Source organism: Musa acuminata, chromosome BXJ2-3 (genome assembly GCF_036884655.1).
Source record: "Musa acuminata AAA Group cultivar baxijiao chromosome BXJ2-3, Cavendish_Baxijiao_AAA, whole genome shotgun sequence".
NCBI lineage: Eukaryota > Viridiplantae > Streptophyta > Magnoliopsida > Zingiberales > Musaceae > Musa > Musa acuminata.
This window is the reverse complement of record NC_088340.1, coordinates 35966224-35984604: the sequence shown is the minus strand read 5'-3', so window position 1 is coordinate 35984604 and position 18381 is coordinate 35966224. Positions and strand designations below refer to the sequence as shown.

Genomic DNA, 18381 nt, shown 5'->3' with positions numbered 1-18381 from the left:
AGTGTTCATTGCATAGTACTGTAGTGTGTTTTATGATTGTAAGAAGTGACGTTGTTACTGTCCAACATGTAGGATAAAGAAGCGTTGCCCATTTTCAAAAGCTGGCACAAAACTTCTCCTGTCATATCATCATTTCTGTTCCGCAATCACTGATGCGAAAACACAGCGTCTGAAAACAAAGTGAGAGACCAACGGCCATCACTAAATTTGAAATTCTAACAGTTATGAGCACCATAAGTCAACGGTGAGAAAAATAGAGACGCGATGGCCCTTCACCGCACGTGAGAAAAATAGAAACGTGGATCCGATGCTAAATCAACAATATCAATCATTTTTTATATCAGTGTGGTCATGTTAACTATAATTGTGATATTGGATAGTTCAACCGCATGTCTTCACGGTTAAGTAAAAATTGATGATTTTATATAATCATCTTCTAGATTAGTTCTCTCCACCTCAATTCGATACTTACTCAACCTCACTCATCAGATACATCCTTTAATTTATGTGAAAATACTATGCATTTATTCTCTTGAAACCTAGGAAACTTCATTGACTTTTGTTAGGGACACTTTCTATGTATTTTCTTAACATCGGACTTGTGATAAACTTAGATGTAGGATGTAACTTAGCTTTGAATCCCCTGTCAAATAATCAAAATCTAAAATAATAATATTAAAATAACATCTTTTTTATGTATTGTGCACCCAAAAAATTATTAAAAAATCATCGATAATGACTCTGTAGGACGTAAATTAACTTAATAGTATATTTTTCTTACGTATTCTGTACCAAAAAAATTATTAAAAAATCATCGATAATGGCTCACACACAAAACATACAACATAGATCAATGTTCGCAATACCGTACCGTACCGATGTTTCGACTTGGGCTCGGTACCGATACGGTACGGTATACCGAGCGATACACCCAGGTGTATCGAGCGGTACACTCAGGTGTGTCGCGTACTGTAGTTCTGCTACGGTGCTACAATGCACTGTTATAGTGTCGGACCGGTAACAGGTGGTCCGCGTATCAACCACATGTCGGACCGGTATGTACCGCCCATATCGAGTGGTACATTTCGGTACTGCAAGACACTGACATAGATAAATTGATATTTCGGCAAAGATCCACAAACGAGGTTACAAGAAAATAGGTATTATCTATTTAGGAAATTTAAATCAGTAATCCCTTAAAAAGAGAGTCATGTATCTTAACCGTCTCATCCAAGCTAATGGACATCTTTAGTACTAGTTTTCACGTTATAGAGTTGAAGAGCCAAATTAAAATAGGTTGGCACATGAAGCACTCGATGTAAACCATACTGAGATACCATACCGTGCTAAAACATCCATCAACGAGGGCGAAAGAAATAGATGTCACGTTAACCATCCAAGCTAGTGGATACATCGGTAGCTTTGTGCCAATGTTTTTGGTCTGGTGGAGAACTAATTTTGAGATCATACGGTGGAAAAGTCGTCTCCCAAAAGGCACACATTGCACGTTTGTTACTGTTCCAGATAGCTTAATTGAAAGCCCGAAATGGTTTCGTTGATTTATCTCACAGACACTATTCTGTACCGTTTGACTGAGAAGATCCCAGATTCAAGGGTGGAAGAAAGACGATACAGACGCATTCGATGGACTCCAAACAGTAGTATTGACGAGAGGGGAGAAAAGGAAACATCAAACAAATGAAAGATAAGAAATGTGACATCATGATAAAAATGACCATGAAGGAAAAAAAAATGCATGGATTATAAGGACTAAAAAGTCAACAGTAAATTTCATAGATTATACATGGTAATAAAAGTGTAATTAAGGATTGCAACTCCCATCTATAATTCTATGTGCTATAAATAGATGAGATTCTCGTGATACATGATAGACGGAGAGTTGGTGAAGTATGAGACTCCATCTATATTTGTTTGTTACATCAATTTTTTTAGTATTCTTCCTCTCCATCTCTCCTTTCCATTTGTTATGTCAACAGCGGGACTTCTCGCCTGCAGTCCCCTTCTGCCGCCCGATTATTTCTCGAGCCATTAATTATGGATACCAACAGCATAGCGACGTTTTCATCGATCATGTGTTTCATGCACCACAAGTCGAAGACGAAGTCTTCTTTCGTTGGCTACATAAGACCATGGAAGCTTGAACGTTAAACCATCTCTCTCTCATCTTTGCTTCTCTGCTCTTCGTCTCCCGTTCGTAAGCTCGATGGCGGTGGAGATGGCGCAGGAGATGGGAGTGGTGGGCGGGACGGCGGACCATGTGGTTCGGGTGGGGTCGGCTGATGTCGGGGTTCACTTGACGTGGCAGGATCTGTGGGTGACCGCATCCAACGGCAAGGATGCGTCGCACGTCATCCTTTCCGGCATAACCGGCTACGCCCAGCCCGGCGCCGTCTTGGCCATCATGGGCCCCTCCGGCTGCGGCAAGACGACCCTACTTAACGCTTTAGCAGGTGAACGCATGAGATGGTGTAAATTACAACTATTAATTTAGATCTTTATTGCATGAAAGTCGAGCAACTCATGCAAGGACTACGGCAGGGAGGCTCGGCGCAAGAACGAAGCAATCCGGCCACATTTTGGTGAATGGCCGACGACAGCGACTGTCTTTTGGGAACTCGGTAATAGTAGTTCTCATCACACAGCCCCTTCTTCTGCTCCATCTCACAGTAATCTCTTTCGATTTCGATTCAGGCCTACGTGACACAAGACGACATCCTGATGACCACGCTCACAGTAAGAGAAGCGGTGTACTACTCGGCGGAGCTGCAGCTCCCCAAGACCATGACCAGGTCGGAGAAGAGGGAGAGAGCAGAGACGACCATCAGGGACATGGGTCTGCAGGCAGCCATGGACGCCAGGATCGGAGGCAACTTCTCGTCCACAGGGATCAGCGGTGGGCAGAAGAGACGAGTGAGCATATGTATTCAGATCTTGACCCACCCCAAGCTCCTCTTCTTGGACGAACCCACGAGCGGCCTCGACAGCGCGGCGTCGTACCATGTCATGAGCCGCATCGTCAACCTCGCTAAGCATGACGGCCGGACCGTGCTCGCGTCAATTCATCAACCTGGCAGTGATGTCTTCGAGCTGTTCGACGATTTGTGCCTTTTGTCTGATGGCAAAACAGTATACTTTGGACCGACTTCGGGAACCAACGAGGTACAAGTGATACGGAGGGAGATCAAGAACACTAATAAATTTACTTCATCTATTGACTTAAGATATCTCTTTGCAGTTCTTTGCTCTGAATGGTTTTGCATGCCCGACCTTCATAAACCCATCCGACCACTTCCTTAGAACAATAAACAAGGACTTCGACGAGGTATTCGATGAGTTCTTCCTTTGCGTTGTGAAGCTTTCGGAACTTATATTCCAAGTTTCAGGCTCGTTCATTTCGAACTAAAAGCTTACGCTGAATAGGAACGGGAAGAAGGCTCCAGTGCCGGCTTGATGAATGCCACGAAGGCGATCGATGTGCTGACAACCGCATACAAGCAGTCCAAGACATGCCAATACGTGGAGCGACGAGTAGCTGAGATCTGTAACATGGTGAGCTTGTCACGCTTATCACCAACACTTGATCATGATCTTGTCGCTGATACTAATCAATCACCATTGCTTTCGCAGGATAGGGATCTTGTAGAGAACAGAGCGCAAGTCAGTTTCTTCACCCAGGTGCTTGTCCTCACAAAGAGATCCTTGGTAAACATGCACAGGGATTTGGGTTACTACTGGCTTCGGCTTGCAGTATACCTCATGTTGGGTATATGCATTGGTACTCTATTCCACGATATTGGACACAGTTATGGGTCAATTCAGGTGAGTTGATTCCCCACGTAGCTTTCTTTGACATGATCTTGATTTCTCCTTTTGCTAAGATGGCGGAAGAAAGTCTATTGTGCGTCACATACGTGCGTCCATTAATGAAACTCATTTTGATGAATTGCAAGTCACATACATGCATCTATTAATGAAATGGTTCCAGGCCAGAGGTTCCGTGCTCATGTTTGTTGGAGGCTTTCTCACTTTCATGGCGATCGGAGGATTTCCTTCCTTTGTGGAAGATATGAAGGTAAAACACTTCAAGATTTATCGTACATGCACGAAGCTAATTGCTAACTCTTTCTTCTCCAACAACAAGATCTTTGGAGCGGAAAGACTAAATGGACACTACGGCGTCGCTGCGTTCATGATCAGCAACACGCTATCCTCGGCGCCATTTCTGGCTCTCGTCTCGTTGATTCCGGCGGCCTCCGGTTACTTCCTGATCGGCCTCCAGAGAGGGTTTGATCACTTCCTCTTCTTCTGCCTGGTGCTCTTCGCGTCCATGATGGTGGTGGAAGGACTGATGATGATCGTTGCAAGCGTCGTGCCCAACTATCTCATGGGCATCATCTCCGGTGCCGGAATCCAAGGATTGATGATGCTATCAGGTGGCTTCTTCCGGTTGCCCGGCGACCTGCCGAAGCCAGTGTGGAAGTACCCAATGTACTATATTTCCTTCCACAAGTATGCCAACCAAGGGTACTACAAGAACGAGTTCGCAGGGCTGACCTTCCCCAGCAACCAAGCAGGTGGAGCAGCCACCATCACCGGGGAGGAGGTTGTGAAGGATTACTGGCAGATGGAGGTGGGATATTCCAAGTGGGTCGATCTTGCCATACTGTTTGCCATGGTGATTATTTACAGGCTCTTGTTCTTGGTGGTCGTGAAGATGACCGAGAAGGTGAAGCCACTGCTGGTGGAGTTGCTGAATGCGCCACCCAAGAGGACCATGCAGGTCGTGGGACAGCCTCTTGAAGATTAAGCAGAGCCAAAGCAACGATGATATCAGCTCTATCCATTATCACTGATGTTTATGGCACTGCAGGGTTTGTGTTTGTGTACTCTTTAGCACTGTATGGTTTTTGTACGTTTGATGGATAAGTATCGATGTTTATGGATTGTGTACGCTTATGTGTTTACGCTAAAATTTTATATTAGCTCATATAATTAATTTTTTTTATTTTTAAAAATTATATTAGGATCTTTATATTTATGAAAATAAAATATTAATATTTTTATACAAGATTAAAAAGATAATTTCATAGAGTTAAAAATCAAAATAAAAATTTTGTTGGAATAACAGAGTTAAATAGATATAAGAATCTCAATATAGTTCTTGAAAGTACACTAATCGAAATATTAAAGATAATTAATTATAGGAATAATATATAATTAGCATAATTTTAAGATAAAACTATGACATGGATGATAATTTCTCAACTTTTTTAAAAAGAAATTTTAGTGGTTATTACATTATTACATAAGTGATAAGTGATAAGCTTAAGACTGTTTAATATAATAAAAAAATTCTAATTAATTTTATAAACGAAGACCTCAACGTGACAATGCAACCATTTACATTGAACATGACCCACAATAGTCTTATTGAAGACCCTCTTTGGCAACACATTTTGATGATTAAAATGCCTTTTATGTTCGTTCACTTCTACTGTAGACGCGTAGACGTCTGATGGTTACTCTATAGTCTCATTGAGATTAATATATACATATACTATTTATAATTGAGATATCTCTTTCTGGCCAGCTGTGTACATTCATGCTTTATAGTGTCATGCTTGCTTTCCTAAAAGACCAAAGAGATCATATATATATATATATATATATATATATATATCGTATATGTGTATATAGGTATATTGGTGGGCTCATATGTACCTCTAATTACGAGGTAGGTAGGCGAGACAGGTCGGTTTCGGCCGTGCGGGGAAAGGTCATTTAATACCCAAACTTTTCTCCTTGCTAACGTGGGGCCACAATCGCGTGGGTCCCACTTGGGTTAATGAAATGCGAGACGGTCGGTCCCGACTGTCACGCGACCAAGGCGGGGCGGGGCCCATGACTCGTGAGATTAGGATTTTGATAAAAAGATCGGGGCCCTCCTCCAACTTGGGTGACCCAGTTCTGCACCCGGCAAGTTCGAAACCGGAGAGACCGCCTCGAGGAGAGACACGGGTCAGAGGAGGCTGGTCTCGACTGTGACGCGACTCAGGTGGGGCCAAGAATCGGGTGAGTCTAGGAATTTTGTTAAAAGATGGGTCGTTCACTCCCCAACGCCCCCCCCTCCCACCCCGCGCCAGCGTCACCTAATTGTCGCACCCGCCGCACGAAACCGGCAAGGCCAGGCCGTCACAGGATGCGTCCTTATGGGGTGACGAGCCCCGCTCGGTTGACTTCCCCGACGCGAAACCGACGACCTCTGTTGCTTCGCCTCCCTCTCCGCCTCTCGCCGACGGCAGGCGATTGGAGCGTCGTCGTCCTTCGCTTGCCCTCCGCCGCCCGATAACACCTAGATTCGCCTCCCGATGGCTCCCTACCGTCGGATCCTCTCCGGGGACGACCACCCGGCTCCTCCTCCGCTTTCTCGCGACGGACACTCGGGGCTCCCCTTCACCCACATTATACTGATCGCGGCTGCCGTCTTCGCCGGCGTCCTTCTCTTCTTCACCTACTACGCTGTCCTCCGCCGACGGCGCCGCCCCTTCGGGGCCGCTACAGCGGGTGTGGGGCCAGAATACGACGACGCTGCGTCTCTTGACGACGGGGAGCCGTTCCACCATGTGTGGTACATCCGGACCGTCGGGCTCGACGAGTCCACCATTGGTTCCATCGCGGTGGCTGAGTTCAAGGCTGGCGACGGCCTCCTCGACGGCGCCTCCGACTGCTCCGTCTGCCTCGGCGAGTTCCGCGACGGGGAGCTGGTCCGTTTGCTCCCCAAGTGCGGCCATGCGTTCCACATTTCCTGTATCGATACCTGGCTCCGGGATCACGCTAATTGCCCCCTTTGCCGGTCTCACATCGTCGATCCCGACGCCGAACCTGCGATCCCAGCTGCCGCCCCAGCCCTTCCTACCGCTGCCGCCGGTGAGTCAGTGGACTTGGACTCTGGCTCCTTTGCTCCGGTGGAGACTTCCCAGATGGGAATCCAAGCACTGGAGGAGGAGGAGGACGGAGGAGGACCGGGGAGCGTAATTGAAATTGGGATTCCGGTCAATTCCCTGCAAGTGTTTGATTCATGGTCTGAAAGTTCTGTGTCGCGTGCGCAGAGTGATCTGGTGGAATGTGGATTACAGCCGGTTTGGCGATCGGTTTCCATGGACACTCCATCGATGGATGCTGTCATCTTCCGAGTGAGGCCAGAAGAAGGTCCCATTGATGAGGAGGGGGGAGATCTGAATTTTGAGAAAGACAGCATGCCCAATAACAGAGGAAAGCAGGGGAATTCCTCCAATGGGGTTGAGGACCAAAAGGATGATTCCGGTATAGGAAGATCATTATCTAGCAGTGGGAGAGGGTTCTTCTTCTCAAGACATGGACGAGTTAATAGAATCCACAGTATGCCTCTATAAGCGGGTATTTTCTTTGTCTTGAGTTGGTAGCATCTGAGAATTTTGAATAACTTACTGATCCGAGGCATGTCAGGAGCTGCTTGATTCTATTTATGAAACTCATGAAAGGGTTTCAGAATGTTAACTTTCCTGGTGGACTCAAATTGACAGTAATGAAAATAAGTGCATCTTTGGTTTTATGTCGGTCGGATGCATGAATTAATTATCTTTTTGCTTTTTTAGCTAAAGTAATATCTGTATTGTTAGAGGTTGCAAATGAAACTTAGGTTTGCTTCTTTAGCCACCTTTGCTTGTTTATATGGTTCTTTTTTTTCTTTTTGCCATCGCTTTGCGCATGCAGGATGTCTTTGGTTTTGTTGTTTGCCAGATTTGTCAGGAAGAAGTTTTGCTTGTGATTTTTTTTGTTGCCTTTGAAGTCAATTCATTGTCATTGATAGATAAATTTGAATATGTTCCAAAACATCTTATCCATTTGCTTTTAATCAGTGCATCAATGCTGACTTACTATCTCGAGTCCTGAATTTTCTTTGGCGATAGCCTCAATTATCTGGCTGCCCTTGATAGAGAACTACTAGTTTGCTTCGGTTTTTCAATCGTCACTATTACATGGCGTCGTTCCTTGTGGAATCATTTACAGTTGGAAAATCTAAAATTTGTAATTGTTTACTTATTGTCCTTCTTCATAGTATGAATACGTATAATCAATAATGTAAGACATGCAAATTTAGTTTGTGTCCATGAACTAAGGGGGTGATCATCAATGGAATAAGATATGACTCAACTTAAATTGTGTAGAGAATATGACTAAAAGACTAGAATTTCTCATTGTTAGATTCATATTTAGGCCCTATCACATCTACATTGCATTCTTAGTACTTGTTTATATTTCTGTTTGAACATCTTTGGTGAAACTTTTTGATACTTCCATAACATGAATAGTAGTTAATGGGTCGTCATTTGTTTTATGATGAGTTTAAATAGCTGGATCAGGCGATAGAGTTATATATGCACCATTGGAGCATTCGGTACATGTGTCTTCTTCTTTTATCAATCCAACATGATCGTTCTTGCCATGAAGATGAGGCTTGCTAATACACATAATAACCATTTAAATAAATTGTTTATTAATTTGACACTTTTCTACTTTTGTTGTATCATAACTGTCTCTAGCTGTCATGGCAAATATTATAGTTGCATGGCACGTGATCTTCCTGATGAGATTAACTAGGTCATCAAAAAAAGAACGCTAAGTTGTCAAGGTAAGAGGTCTATAATACTAAGAAGTTAGAAGGGTGTTTCTGTTTTCTTTGCCAGGATGTCTTTTTTGCTTAACTTAGACAGATGTAGTTTATATATACACATCCAAATCATTGATTCAGAGAGAATGAACAATGAAGCTCTTAGAATGGCTCTATGTGGAGGGGCTGTCAGTTGTGGTGGCAAGCCTCCAACCAATTCTGCCCAAAGGGTGTTGAGGTCCCCAAATATGCCCGAGAACCGTTGACCATGATCCAGACTGAGTTTGGGAGGACTAGAATTGCTTGAAAGGAAAGCGACAGATCCTGATTACTCAAGGACATGATCTGAGCTTGTAGGGTCAATAGTTCTCGGGCATGTTTGGGAACCACAACACCCAAGATGGTTACCATGAAGGGCCCTCAGTTGAGAAATTCTCGAGCATGGCTGAGGCCATCTTAGATCCAGCACTGCCATGGTTTGTCAGGTATTGAGTATCACGACATACTTTTACTCATAGCATATATGTATATATTTGCATCACATAAGTCTTTATATTATGTGTAGCATGGATTTAAATACTGGTTGGTACGGTGCATACCGGCTGACTGATGTTTGCCAGTCGGCCAAGGACCAATATCAGACCATACACATGGATTTAGATACTGGTGACAATGCAAAAAACTATATCACAACAATTCATGAATTCAAATTTCAAAGAATAAAGTACAGTTAACTGTTTTTATGTATCTATCTGCTAATGGAATAGGCTAACCAGGACACTTTAGTAGTACACAAGTTATTATTTACTCTCAATTATCCAAAAAATTATGTTATCAAATATGATGCTATTCCTCCTTAAGAAACACTAAAGGTCTTTAGTCGAATACAAATTTAGTTCAGTAATCAGATATAATCATGATGAAACAATGACTTCCAAATCAATCAGATGGTAATCTATCTCAACTATGAAGCAGAGACACTTTAAAATGTATGTTTTGTTCGTGGCATGCATTCTTGTTTAAACACTGACATTTATCTTGTGCTTCCGTTGACATGTACGTTACTTGAAGATACGAGACAAGCATGTTTTCTACATAAGGCTTATAGACATGTCGATTAATGGAAATTTAATGTAAGCTGGTTTTAATTTAGAATAACTATAAGTAGTTCTAAAATATTCTAATTTTCATTTGAAGTAAATTTGTGAAAGATTGTTGTTCTTATGATCTCAAATTGTCTAATTAGTATGAACAATATTTTTGTACATATCAGTTTCCATCTTCACTCCATGTTGTTTCATGAAGTTTTAAGATTGTTGTGCTAGTCAGACTTATCATGTGTTCATATCTCCTATTTTTGTCCATGCTTCATAGTGATTCAATACAGATCATGTTAATGAGATAATTTGGTTTCATTACTGAAGATCATAGTATTTTATTATGATTTGACATTAAATTCTGGAAAGCTGTGCACTTTCTGCATAGAAAAGTTCGTGTCTGGATAACCCCGTGTCTGATACCAAGATAATTGGTTCTAAGGCTTCTGCAGCTATGAAAATATGGCTTTCCTCTTGCATTATGCTGTATCTTCAGCTTAGTAGCATGATCCTAAAACGCATAACTGCACCATTGTCTTTTCTCAAGCCGTTTTAGATCCTTCTGTGTTACTTGGATGTTGACCATGCTGCCACTTGTAAGATAAGTTCATCCACTGGTGCTGCTTTCCTCAAAAGGTTTAATTGCTTCTTGGATTGGTGGATAGTTATAATGCTTCACGGTATTATACAGATGCCTTCTGGGGGTTCTTTGAAGCTGATTAATGTTATTACCAGGAAAAGTATATCCTAACTATTAAAGTAGATTTTGCTGATGCAAGATGTGGCCCCATAATGCTGCAAGAGTCAATCCAGTGAAGGATCATAAGGCTCTTTTTTCTTACTTTGTGCTTTCCTTTTTCTCATGTTTTGTGTGGCCACCATTCGCAATGAATTTGACTGTGACCACAACTATCCCTTGTCGGCTTCCTGCATTGAACCTTCATTCTTTGTGGAGCTTTCAGCTGATTCCTGAGGTGCTATATACATGATGAATGCATTTTTCTCTGTGAAATTGTAGTGCTTGTGGTAGGGCTTTATCAATAGGATCTTGTTTGATTGGTGGAATATTTATTTTATGTTAGTGTCAAATTTGATCGTCAATCCCGATTCGACTATTTTTCGAGAGATGTCATCTTCAAGAATTAGGATTTTATCAATATGATCTTGTTTGATCGGTGACATATTTAGTATATGTTAGCGTCAAATTAGATCGAGAACCGATTCGACTATTTTCCGAGAGGTGTAATCTTTGAGAATTAAGATTTTATCAATAGAATCTTATTTGATTAGTGGGATATTTAGCATATGTTAGTGTCAAATTTGATCATCGATCCACATCATCATGTTGTAAATTAGATGTTTGTCCTCCAAATGTTTTAGATATTAGATAGAATATGATTGATTGGGTTTCATGTGTTAAATCTCAATTAGATATTAAGCATATGAACACAATAACAATTTCCAGACCATGGGAAAACATATAATACATTTTATCCACCCAAACTAGTGCGAATGATTTAAAGGACCAAAGTAGACACAGACTTCTCTTGGACTGTAGACTTGTTTCCATGTAAACTAAAACGCTATGACGTAACACCTTCTATCTTGCTTTTGTCTCTCTCGTTAATGCGCCACGCGAGTAAGCCGGTACAAAACCACTGCTCTCTCTTGTGCTCAATGCCGACTCACCGGTGCGGTCGTCTTTGACCGCCCGCCCTATAAGAAACGTTGACGATACGTCCAAAATTAGTGAGACGGACTCTGAGACATTTATCAACACCCGGTGATTCACCGTTGTCAAATGGCATCACAAAGTGAAACCGTGTGTAAATTAATACAATTAATTCAAAATATCAAAATCAAATTCTTATAAATCAATTTAAATTTTTATCTGCTTCCAGTTAATAATATCGTGTAGGGCATTAAATAAAAATAAAAAAATAATAGTGAATGATATATGCATTTATAATTAGTTATAAAAAAAATATATATGCTTAATTAAAATAACAAAAGTAACAGTCGGTACGTTCAGTGAGTGTGAAGGATGATTCTTATAAGCGTCGGAGAAGGTGACAAGCACGACGGCTGGCAATGAGTGTGCGAAACCAAAGCCAAACGGGAATGGGAAGAAGGATTGGATGCCCATCTTATCTCTTCTTTAAAAAGGAGATGGAAGAGCTGATGCTGTTCTGTCACTGCAATTGGTCGAAGCTTCCACTTTATTATTTGATTAAAGAAGCCTTTACGTAAAGCCATATTGACCAAAAACCGCCCACTCCAATGTTCCATGATGAGTTGATTCCTTTCCCACCATCTCCCTATACCATTAAGACAACATCCTGGGAACCGGTCAGCTCCAATCTTCTCATCCATCTCAATCATTACTCTCACTTTTGCCACTTTACACTTGTAAGTGGCTGGAAACTCGTCAAATATGCATAATTCTCTCAAAATAAAAGTTATTATTGTTTTTTATTTTTTATTTTTGTATCACACCTCTGGAGCATCTCTTATTTTTCTAAAAGGTAAAATTATCTTTGATTTTTGCCCCCATCAATTGTCACCTCCCCCTTGCCCCCTCACCCTTTCATGCTAGAGGTGCCCATCATCCATTTGTGGCCTTCACCTCGACCCCTTTGTCTTATCATGTCGGAAGAGCATGGACTTCTATCATTCAGTTTCATATGTTTGATACCCTATCACTTTTGATATAGCATAACAACTCAAGAATAAGTGATGGGCACCTCTAGTATGGAAGGGCAAGGGGGCGAGACCGAGACGGGGACCTATAGGGCAGAGGCAATAGTCAACAAAACGAATGTGATAACTAGTAGGGTAAAGGCTAAATGTACCATCATCTCTTACGTGCAAATAAAATAAAAAGAAAACTCTATATGAGAAAATAAAAAAATCATAAAGTTTCTTAAGAATATATATATATATATATATATATATATATATATATATATATATATATATATATATATATATATATATATATATATATTAGTCTCCAGTGATGTTAAAAAGACCATTTTAATCTTGTCTCATTCGAACCCATTATTATTGTTATTTTTGAGTCGATCCTCCGTCGAACCTCACTAGACCTAGTGATGAAGGCATAACCTTTACGACTATCACTATCGCTTGTTGCCCCTCCTCGCCATCAACTATGGGCGAGGAAGCGAGGGGGAGCAGCTCACCTTGCCCGTAATCTTTCTTGATGATTGCACAGTCTCTTCGTTCCCCATTCTCATCATCTATCACTTGCAGCCCCATCGTCGTTGGTCACAGGTGAGGAAGGAGGGGGGTGGCTCTACCTTGCCTTTAGCATTTATCGTTGGATGTAGAGGTTGTGCCTTTATTGTTGTTCCAATAGAGTCCAACAAGAACTACTACGTCTCTATTACTTGATGAGTTTGGTAGAGGAGGGCAACCGACGTTATAGAGACATGGGTAGAGGATAGGTAAAGGACGATGATCGACGAAGATAAAATAATCATAAAAAATTTTTAAACCTATGACACTATATGAAAAATTCAAATTTATTTTTTGAAAAGTCATCCCGTAAATAATTGATCTTATATATGAAAAATTTTTATACTAGCAAAATTTTCAAGAATTCTCTCAATAAATAATTGATCTCATAATTAGATGGTGAGCTGGACCTCATTTGCAAGCCCGACGTCATCATTGTTAGCCCAATAAGAGGCAAATGATCTTTACCGGCCATGTAAAATGATCGCAATCTTATATTTAATATAATTAAACAATATATATAAGATTGAGATAGGTAGCTAATTACATATATGTAATTAGCCCAAAGCGCTGCCATCCATTCGCTTATCATCGCCCTTGGCATCATCGAACTCATTATTTCGCCCCCCGCCATCACTCCTCCTCGTAGATGGCAACGACGCTCCGTCGCCGTTCGATCGCTGCCCTCAGCAACGGTCGAGGCGTCATGGCCGTCCTCTTCATGCTCGCGCTGCTTCCTCTCACCCCCCGGTGCGCCGCCCAGTCCTCGGCCCCGAGCTCCCACGATAGCGGCCCGACCAACCCCACCACCCTAAGCCCCTCGACGGCCACCATCATCGCAGTCCTCATCAGTGCCTTCTTCTTCCTCGCCTTCTTCTTTGTCTACATCCGCCAGTGCGCCAACGACGACGACCCGTCGAACCAGCATGTGGGGTACGAAGCGGTGGCCCGGTCGGGGCGGCGGCGCGGGGCGGTGGGGATGAGCCCGGAGGTGCTGGAGATGTTCCCGATGATGTCGTACTCGGACGCGAAGGCCCTCAAGGTGGGGCGCGGCACGCTGGAATGCGCGGTGTGCCTCAGCGAGTTCGAGGACGACGAGACACTCCGCCTGCTCCCGGGCTGCTGCCACGTCTTCCACCCTGAGTGCATCGGCGCCTGGCTCGCCTCCCACGTTACTTGCCCCGTCTGCCGCTCCGACCTCTCCACCGTCTCTCTCGAGCAGCCCCCCGCATCCTCCGCTGCGGCGCCGGCGCCGGATCACGTCGTCGTCGTCGATCAGTCCCCGACAGAGGAGGAGACGATCGAATTGACCCGGATAGGGAGCGAGAGGCGGGAGGCGCGGTCCAGAAGGGGGCGGCGGTCGACGAAGCTTCCACGATCTCACTCGACCGGGCACTCAGTGGCGCAGCCCCAGGAAGGGGAGGACGTCGACCGATACACGCTGCGGCTACCGGAGCACATACGGCGGGAGATCTTCGCTGCCCGTAAATTCCACCGGTCCACGAGCTGCGTCGCGTTCCCGGTCGCCGGGGAAGGGAGCTCGCGTCCGGGGTACCGCGGCGGTGCTGCCGCGGGAGGTGAGGGGAGCAGCCGCGGGGGGCGGACCGTGCGGGCAGGGGTTTCAGACCGGTGGCCGTCGTTCCTCATCCGGACGCTCTCCTTCACCATCCCGGCCTGGAAGAGAGGGGACAACGAGGGGTCGGTGAAGAAGGGGGAGGCGGAGGGTTCCTCGAGGGGGAGGTTCGGTGGCGTGAGGACCCCTTTCGACTGCCTGGGCGGCGGCGGAAGGGGCGACGCTCCAGGTGACGAGCGGGGGCCCACGCAGTGACCCGGTGATTTTGACCGAGTCAAGAGAATTTTGGTATGTGTTCTCTTCTCATGCTCGATTTTTCGGATATAAATTGAAAGTTAAAAGGTGACGTGGTCGGGTTTCGGATATCGGTTGAAGCCTCATAAAAAGCGCATGACTTTGGGTTTTTCGTGTAGGGTATTTTTCTTTTCAGAAATAATTATTTTACTCCCGTCGGTCATCGCATTTCGTCGTGCCTCCACTCGCGCCTGGCCGCACCTTCGCCCCGCCGGTCGCCCCCCTCCGCCCGGCTCCTGGTAACCTCGCTCGTCGGCCACCGTCGTGGTCGACTACGGCCCTCACGCAAGGAACTCCGGGTGGAGCACGACCGTCGTGCGAGGAAGGAGGGATCGCCCGTAAGCCTTCACACGATCGGCGTGTTGGCAATCATTGGCGAGGGGAGGAGGCAGAGAAGTACGGAGAGGGAGAAGGCGACGGTGGGTCGGGTCCGACAACGAGGGACGAGGCCAGTGGGGTCTGCGGACGTGCCCGTGGCCGTCGTGTCCCCTCTTATCTTGTGTGAGGGCCGCGGTACACGACAAGGATTGGTGGGCCAGGCGGTCATTGTCGGCTAGGGCTTGGTTTTCAATGTTAGGGGGTAAAATAGTCTTTTCACTGCGAGAAAAAACTCTTAAGTTAGTAACTTGTTTCAAAAAATTGCCCCATATATTATGATACAAGCTTAATTATATTTTTTTTCGTTGGAGTATGATTTGATGTGATATAACTCGATCGAGGAAGGATGTTGGTATGTTTTTTTTAAAATTATATTATCCTTTCAAAGTTGGTAACATTTATATTTTTAGACTAATTTTTATTCTTTATATTATACGATTTTTTTTGGGTGGATTAGGGCATAAGACATACTAAGTATTCAATGGTGCATTCATCGCTAGATATCTCCAATATTTTTTGTATTTATCATTCTAAATTTAAATTTAACATGTGCTTCGTGTTCTAGCTAAAAATATTGCCTATTAGTCAGGACCTCTAATTGATATTTATGCTATTTCAAAATATATTTTATGATAAGAATATTAAAGTGGTTTTTGGTATCATGGTTATGTGTGATTGATGGAGTTTTTTAATGTATGTTAACCAAGGATGTATGTGAAAAATCTTAATATTGGAGGGTCAAATTTATCACACTAAGATTTTGTAAGGACAAATATATTATTTCTCATTTTTTTTTAAATTAGAAAGATTTTGTCACATTAGGATGATGGCTATTTAAAGATAGACTGAGTTCTTATAAAAAACCCATAAATTTGAGAATTTCTTATAAAACATCTAAATTTTGAGAAATTCTCGTATAACACTCATAGTTACGTGAAAAGATCACACCCGTGTTGGATCGATCATCACCTCCTCCTCCCAACACCATCGTTTTGCGTCGCTTACATCGGACCAAACGTTACCTTCTCTCCTTGCACTACCATCTTGTGTCGCCTTTGCCATCGCCCTTGTGTGGCCTTGTTAGACCCCACCAGTCACTTCCCCTCTCTTCTACCTCGTTGGATATATTGCTCGCAACCCTCGTGCAAGGAGGGGGCACAAGGGTTATATTGTTTCTACAAATTTTATCAGCCCCACTCATAACCTTCATGTGAGGAAGGAGGCGGTGGTGGACTTTGTGCCCCTACTTTTCTCATGCGAGAGTGCGAGTCCAATGGAGCAGAGGGGAAGGGAGGCGGATGCTAGGGTCCGATAAGGGTGAGGCCTTCATCGTTGGTCATCTCCACGCGTGGTTGCACATACCCCACAAGCAATGAGCAATCATTTGGGACAGAGGGACGGTCACGGATTGAATGGAGGATAATGGTCGATAAAGGTAGAATGACTATTTTGAGAAAAAAAAGAGAAACTCTGTAAGAAATTCTAGTGCTTGCAATCCGGAAAATTCTAAAAGATGAGATGTTTTTTAAAGATTAGAGAATTTCATTTTTCTATTATGAAAAAGAGCATCAAATATTTACCTAAAATATTCAGATATTTAGAAGATCAGTTACCATCAAGGAAATAGCCAAACCACCAAATCACACATCTCCAGACACCAAATAGAGCTTCAAGGAGACACTCCTTGCAAAATTAGTTTCTCTGTTTTGGTTTTTTTGGTTTTCTTATGAGCTACAGAAAGTTTAGCTTTTCTTGAGAAGATCACATTAACAAAGTTGATGACCCTCATATGTTCTTCACCTTCATTACATTGCCAACAGTCAACCTGATGCCAAAAATCCCCAACCCTGACAAGGTGGCTTATCTTGGATTCTTAATCTGCTTTGGATGGCCAACCACATCATGAAGGAATGTGTAGTGTATGTACCATGAGCTTCTGCCACACCACAATGTTGAGCCACAAAACAACAGCAATTCTACATCTGATTTCTTCCTCCAGACTTCAATCTGAAACTTTGTCCCATAGAGTAGCAGAAACAGCATGCAGACATCATCCACTAACTACATTGCAGCAGCTCCTGTAATATTAATTTTCAGTTTATGCATTACTAGGATGAGGAAGAGAAGTAACGAGAGATGTAGAATGCATTAAAGTAAGAGGGAACTTTTGACACTGAAACCTAATCTTCAAACAAGTTTTGTAAAAAGTTAGCTTGGGGGGCACTTGGAATGAAGTTGATTGTTAGCTTCATCATTTAAACTCCACCTTGATTGACTTGGATGAAGTGTAACACTTCGATCCACTTGGCAATCAGAATTATCAGGAACACTGTCAAGAGGAATAGCTGGTTTGGTTGCTCCCTGTGAAAAGTCATGTCTTGAAGCTGATTTCTGTGAAGTTAGAAGAATAAATATACGATTTCCGAACACGTAAAAAACATAATCTAATTTAGAACTCTACTTTTGAGCAGAGCAAAGCAAGCAACAGTGTGCGATGGTATTTGACTTCTTTATTGAAACTGAGGCTTCTGCATGCTTGATTTTTATTCTTCAGGACAATTTGGCGGCTGCAGGTTGCTCAACAAGGAAACTCAGCTCGGTCCTTCTTGCAGAAAGTGTAGCTATTTTGGAAACCCTCCTCTCTGCTGTGAGACAAGGCTCAAGGAAGACTTACCATGATTTTTGAGGGACACTCTTTGTGATTGTCTTCTGCTTTTTGATTAAGTCTCAGTTGTCATATGTGATTTTTTGTCTCGAGAATATAGCAGGAAAGCTCTGTTTTTGCTAGGCGTGAGGGTGCAGGACTTGGTTGACCATTTTGTACTCTTATGAGTAGTTCATAATATAATGGTTACTCAAAAGTAAAAACAGTATGTGATGGTATGCAGGAAGCGCACAACCTCTCATGTCAGTCCCATACAGTCATGCGAGCAAGCTTTTGAATTACACGCATAGATCCATACCTTAACAGAGGATATATAAATATATATATATATATGTATATATATATAGTGTTTTTAGTAATACTAGAATAACAGTAATTAATATAAAAAATATATTATATTTTTTATAAAATTTATATAGAAATATTATATTTCTATAGTATTATA

At 42.9% G+C, this 18381-nt stretch overlaps 3 protein-coding genes across 4 annotated transcripts; all 3 read left to right on the top strand.

The window, feature by feature from the left end:
• Positions 1-2191: 2191 nt before the first annotated feature.
• Positions 2192-4971, top strand: LOC103979285 (ABC transporter G family member 1-like). Its single transcript, XM_009395366.3, has 8 exons — positions 2192-2471; positions 2560-2639; positions 2713-3180; positions 3257-3343; positions 3442-3570; positions 3649-3840; positions 4007-4093; positions 4163-4971. The coding sequence occupies exons 1-8, from the start codon at positions 2225-2227 to the stop codon at positions 4826-4828; spliced, it is 1956 nt and encodes a 651-aa protein (XP_009393641.3). The 5' UTR covers positions 2192-2224; the 3' UTR covers positions 4829-4971.
• Positions 4972-6153: 1182 nt separating this feature from the next.
• On the top strand, positions 6154-7612 carry LOC103979286 (E3 ubiquitin-protein ligase Os04g0590900-like). The gene has a single exon (XM_009395367.3). The coding sequence runs from the start codon at positions 6390-6392 to the stop codon at positions 7431-7433; it is 1044 nt and encodes a 347-aa protein (XP_009393642.2). The 5' UTR covers positions 6154-6389; the 3' UTR covers positions 7434-7612.
• Positions 7613-13586: 5974 nt separating this feature from the next.
• LOC103979288 (E3 ubiquitin-protein ligase ATL31) lies at positions 13587-18058 on the top strand. 2 transcript variants are annotated; one of them, XM_018822848.2, is made up of 2 exons: positions 13587-14887; positions 17826-18058. In XM_018822848.2, exon 1 carries the CDS (start codon positions 13676-13678, stop codon positions 14852-14854), a length of 1179 nt encoding a protein of 392 aa, XP_018678393.2. In that variant the 5' UTR covers positions 13587-13675; the 3' UTR covers positions 14855-14887; positions 17826-18058. The 2 variants fall into 2 exon arrangements, with proteins under 2 accessions (XP_018678393.2, XP_009393643.2); XM_009395368.3 differs by lacking the exon at positions 17826-18058 and adding an exon at positions 15013-15584.
• Positions 18059-18381: the final 323 nt, after the last annotated feature.

What these genes read in the sequence shown, in the direction of transcription:
- LOC103979285 (XM_009395366.3), top strand. Translation starts at nt 2,225, where the DNA reads ATGGCGGTGGAGATGGCGCAGGAGATGGGAGTGGTGGGCGGGACGGCG. An exon ending in GACTGTCTTTTGGGAACTCG is followed by an intron (nt 2,640 to 2,712) that starts GTAATAGTAGTT and finishes ATTTCGATTCAG; the next exon opens with GCCTACGTGACACAAGACGA. An exon ending in TAGCTGAGATCTGTAACATG is followed by an intron (nt 3,571 to 3,648) that starts GTGAGCTTGTCA and finishes TTGCTTTCGCAG; the next exon opens with GATAGGGATCTTGTAGAGAA.
- LOC103979286 (XM_009395367.3), top strand. Translation starts at nt 6,390, where the DNA reads ATGGCTCCCTACCGTCGGATCCTCTCCGGGGACGACCACCCGGCTCCT.
- LOC103979288 (XM_018822848.2), top strand. Translation starts at nt 13,676, where the DNA reads ATGGCAACGACGCTCCGTCGCCGTTCGATCGCTGCCCTCAGCAACGGT.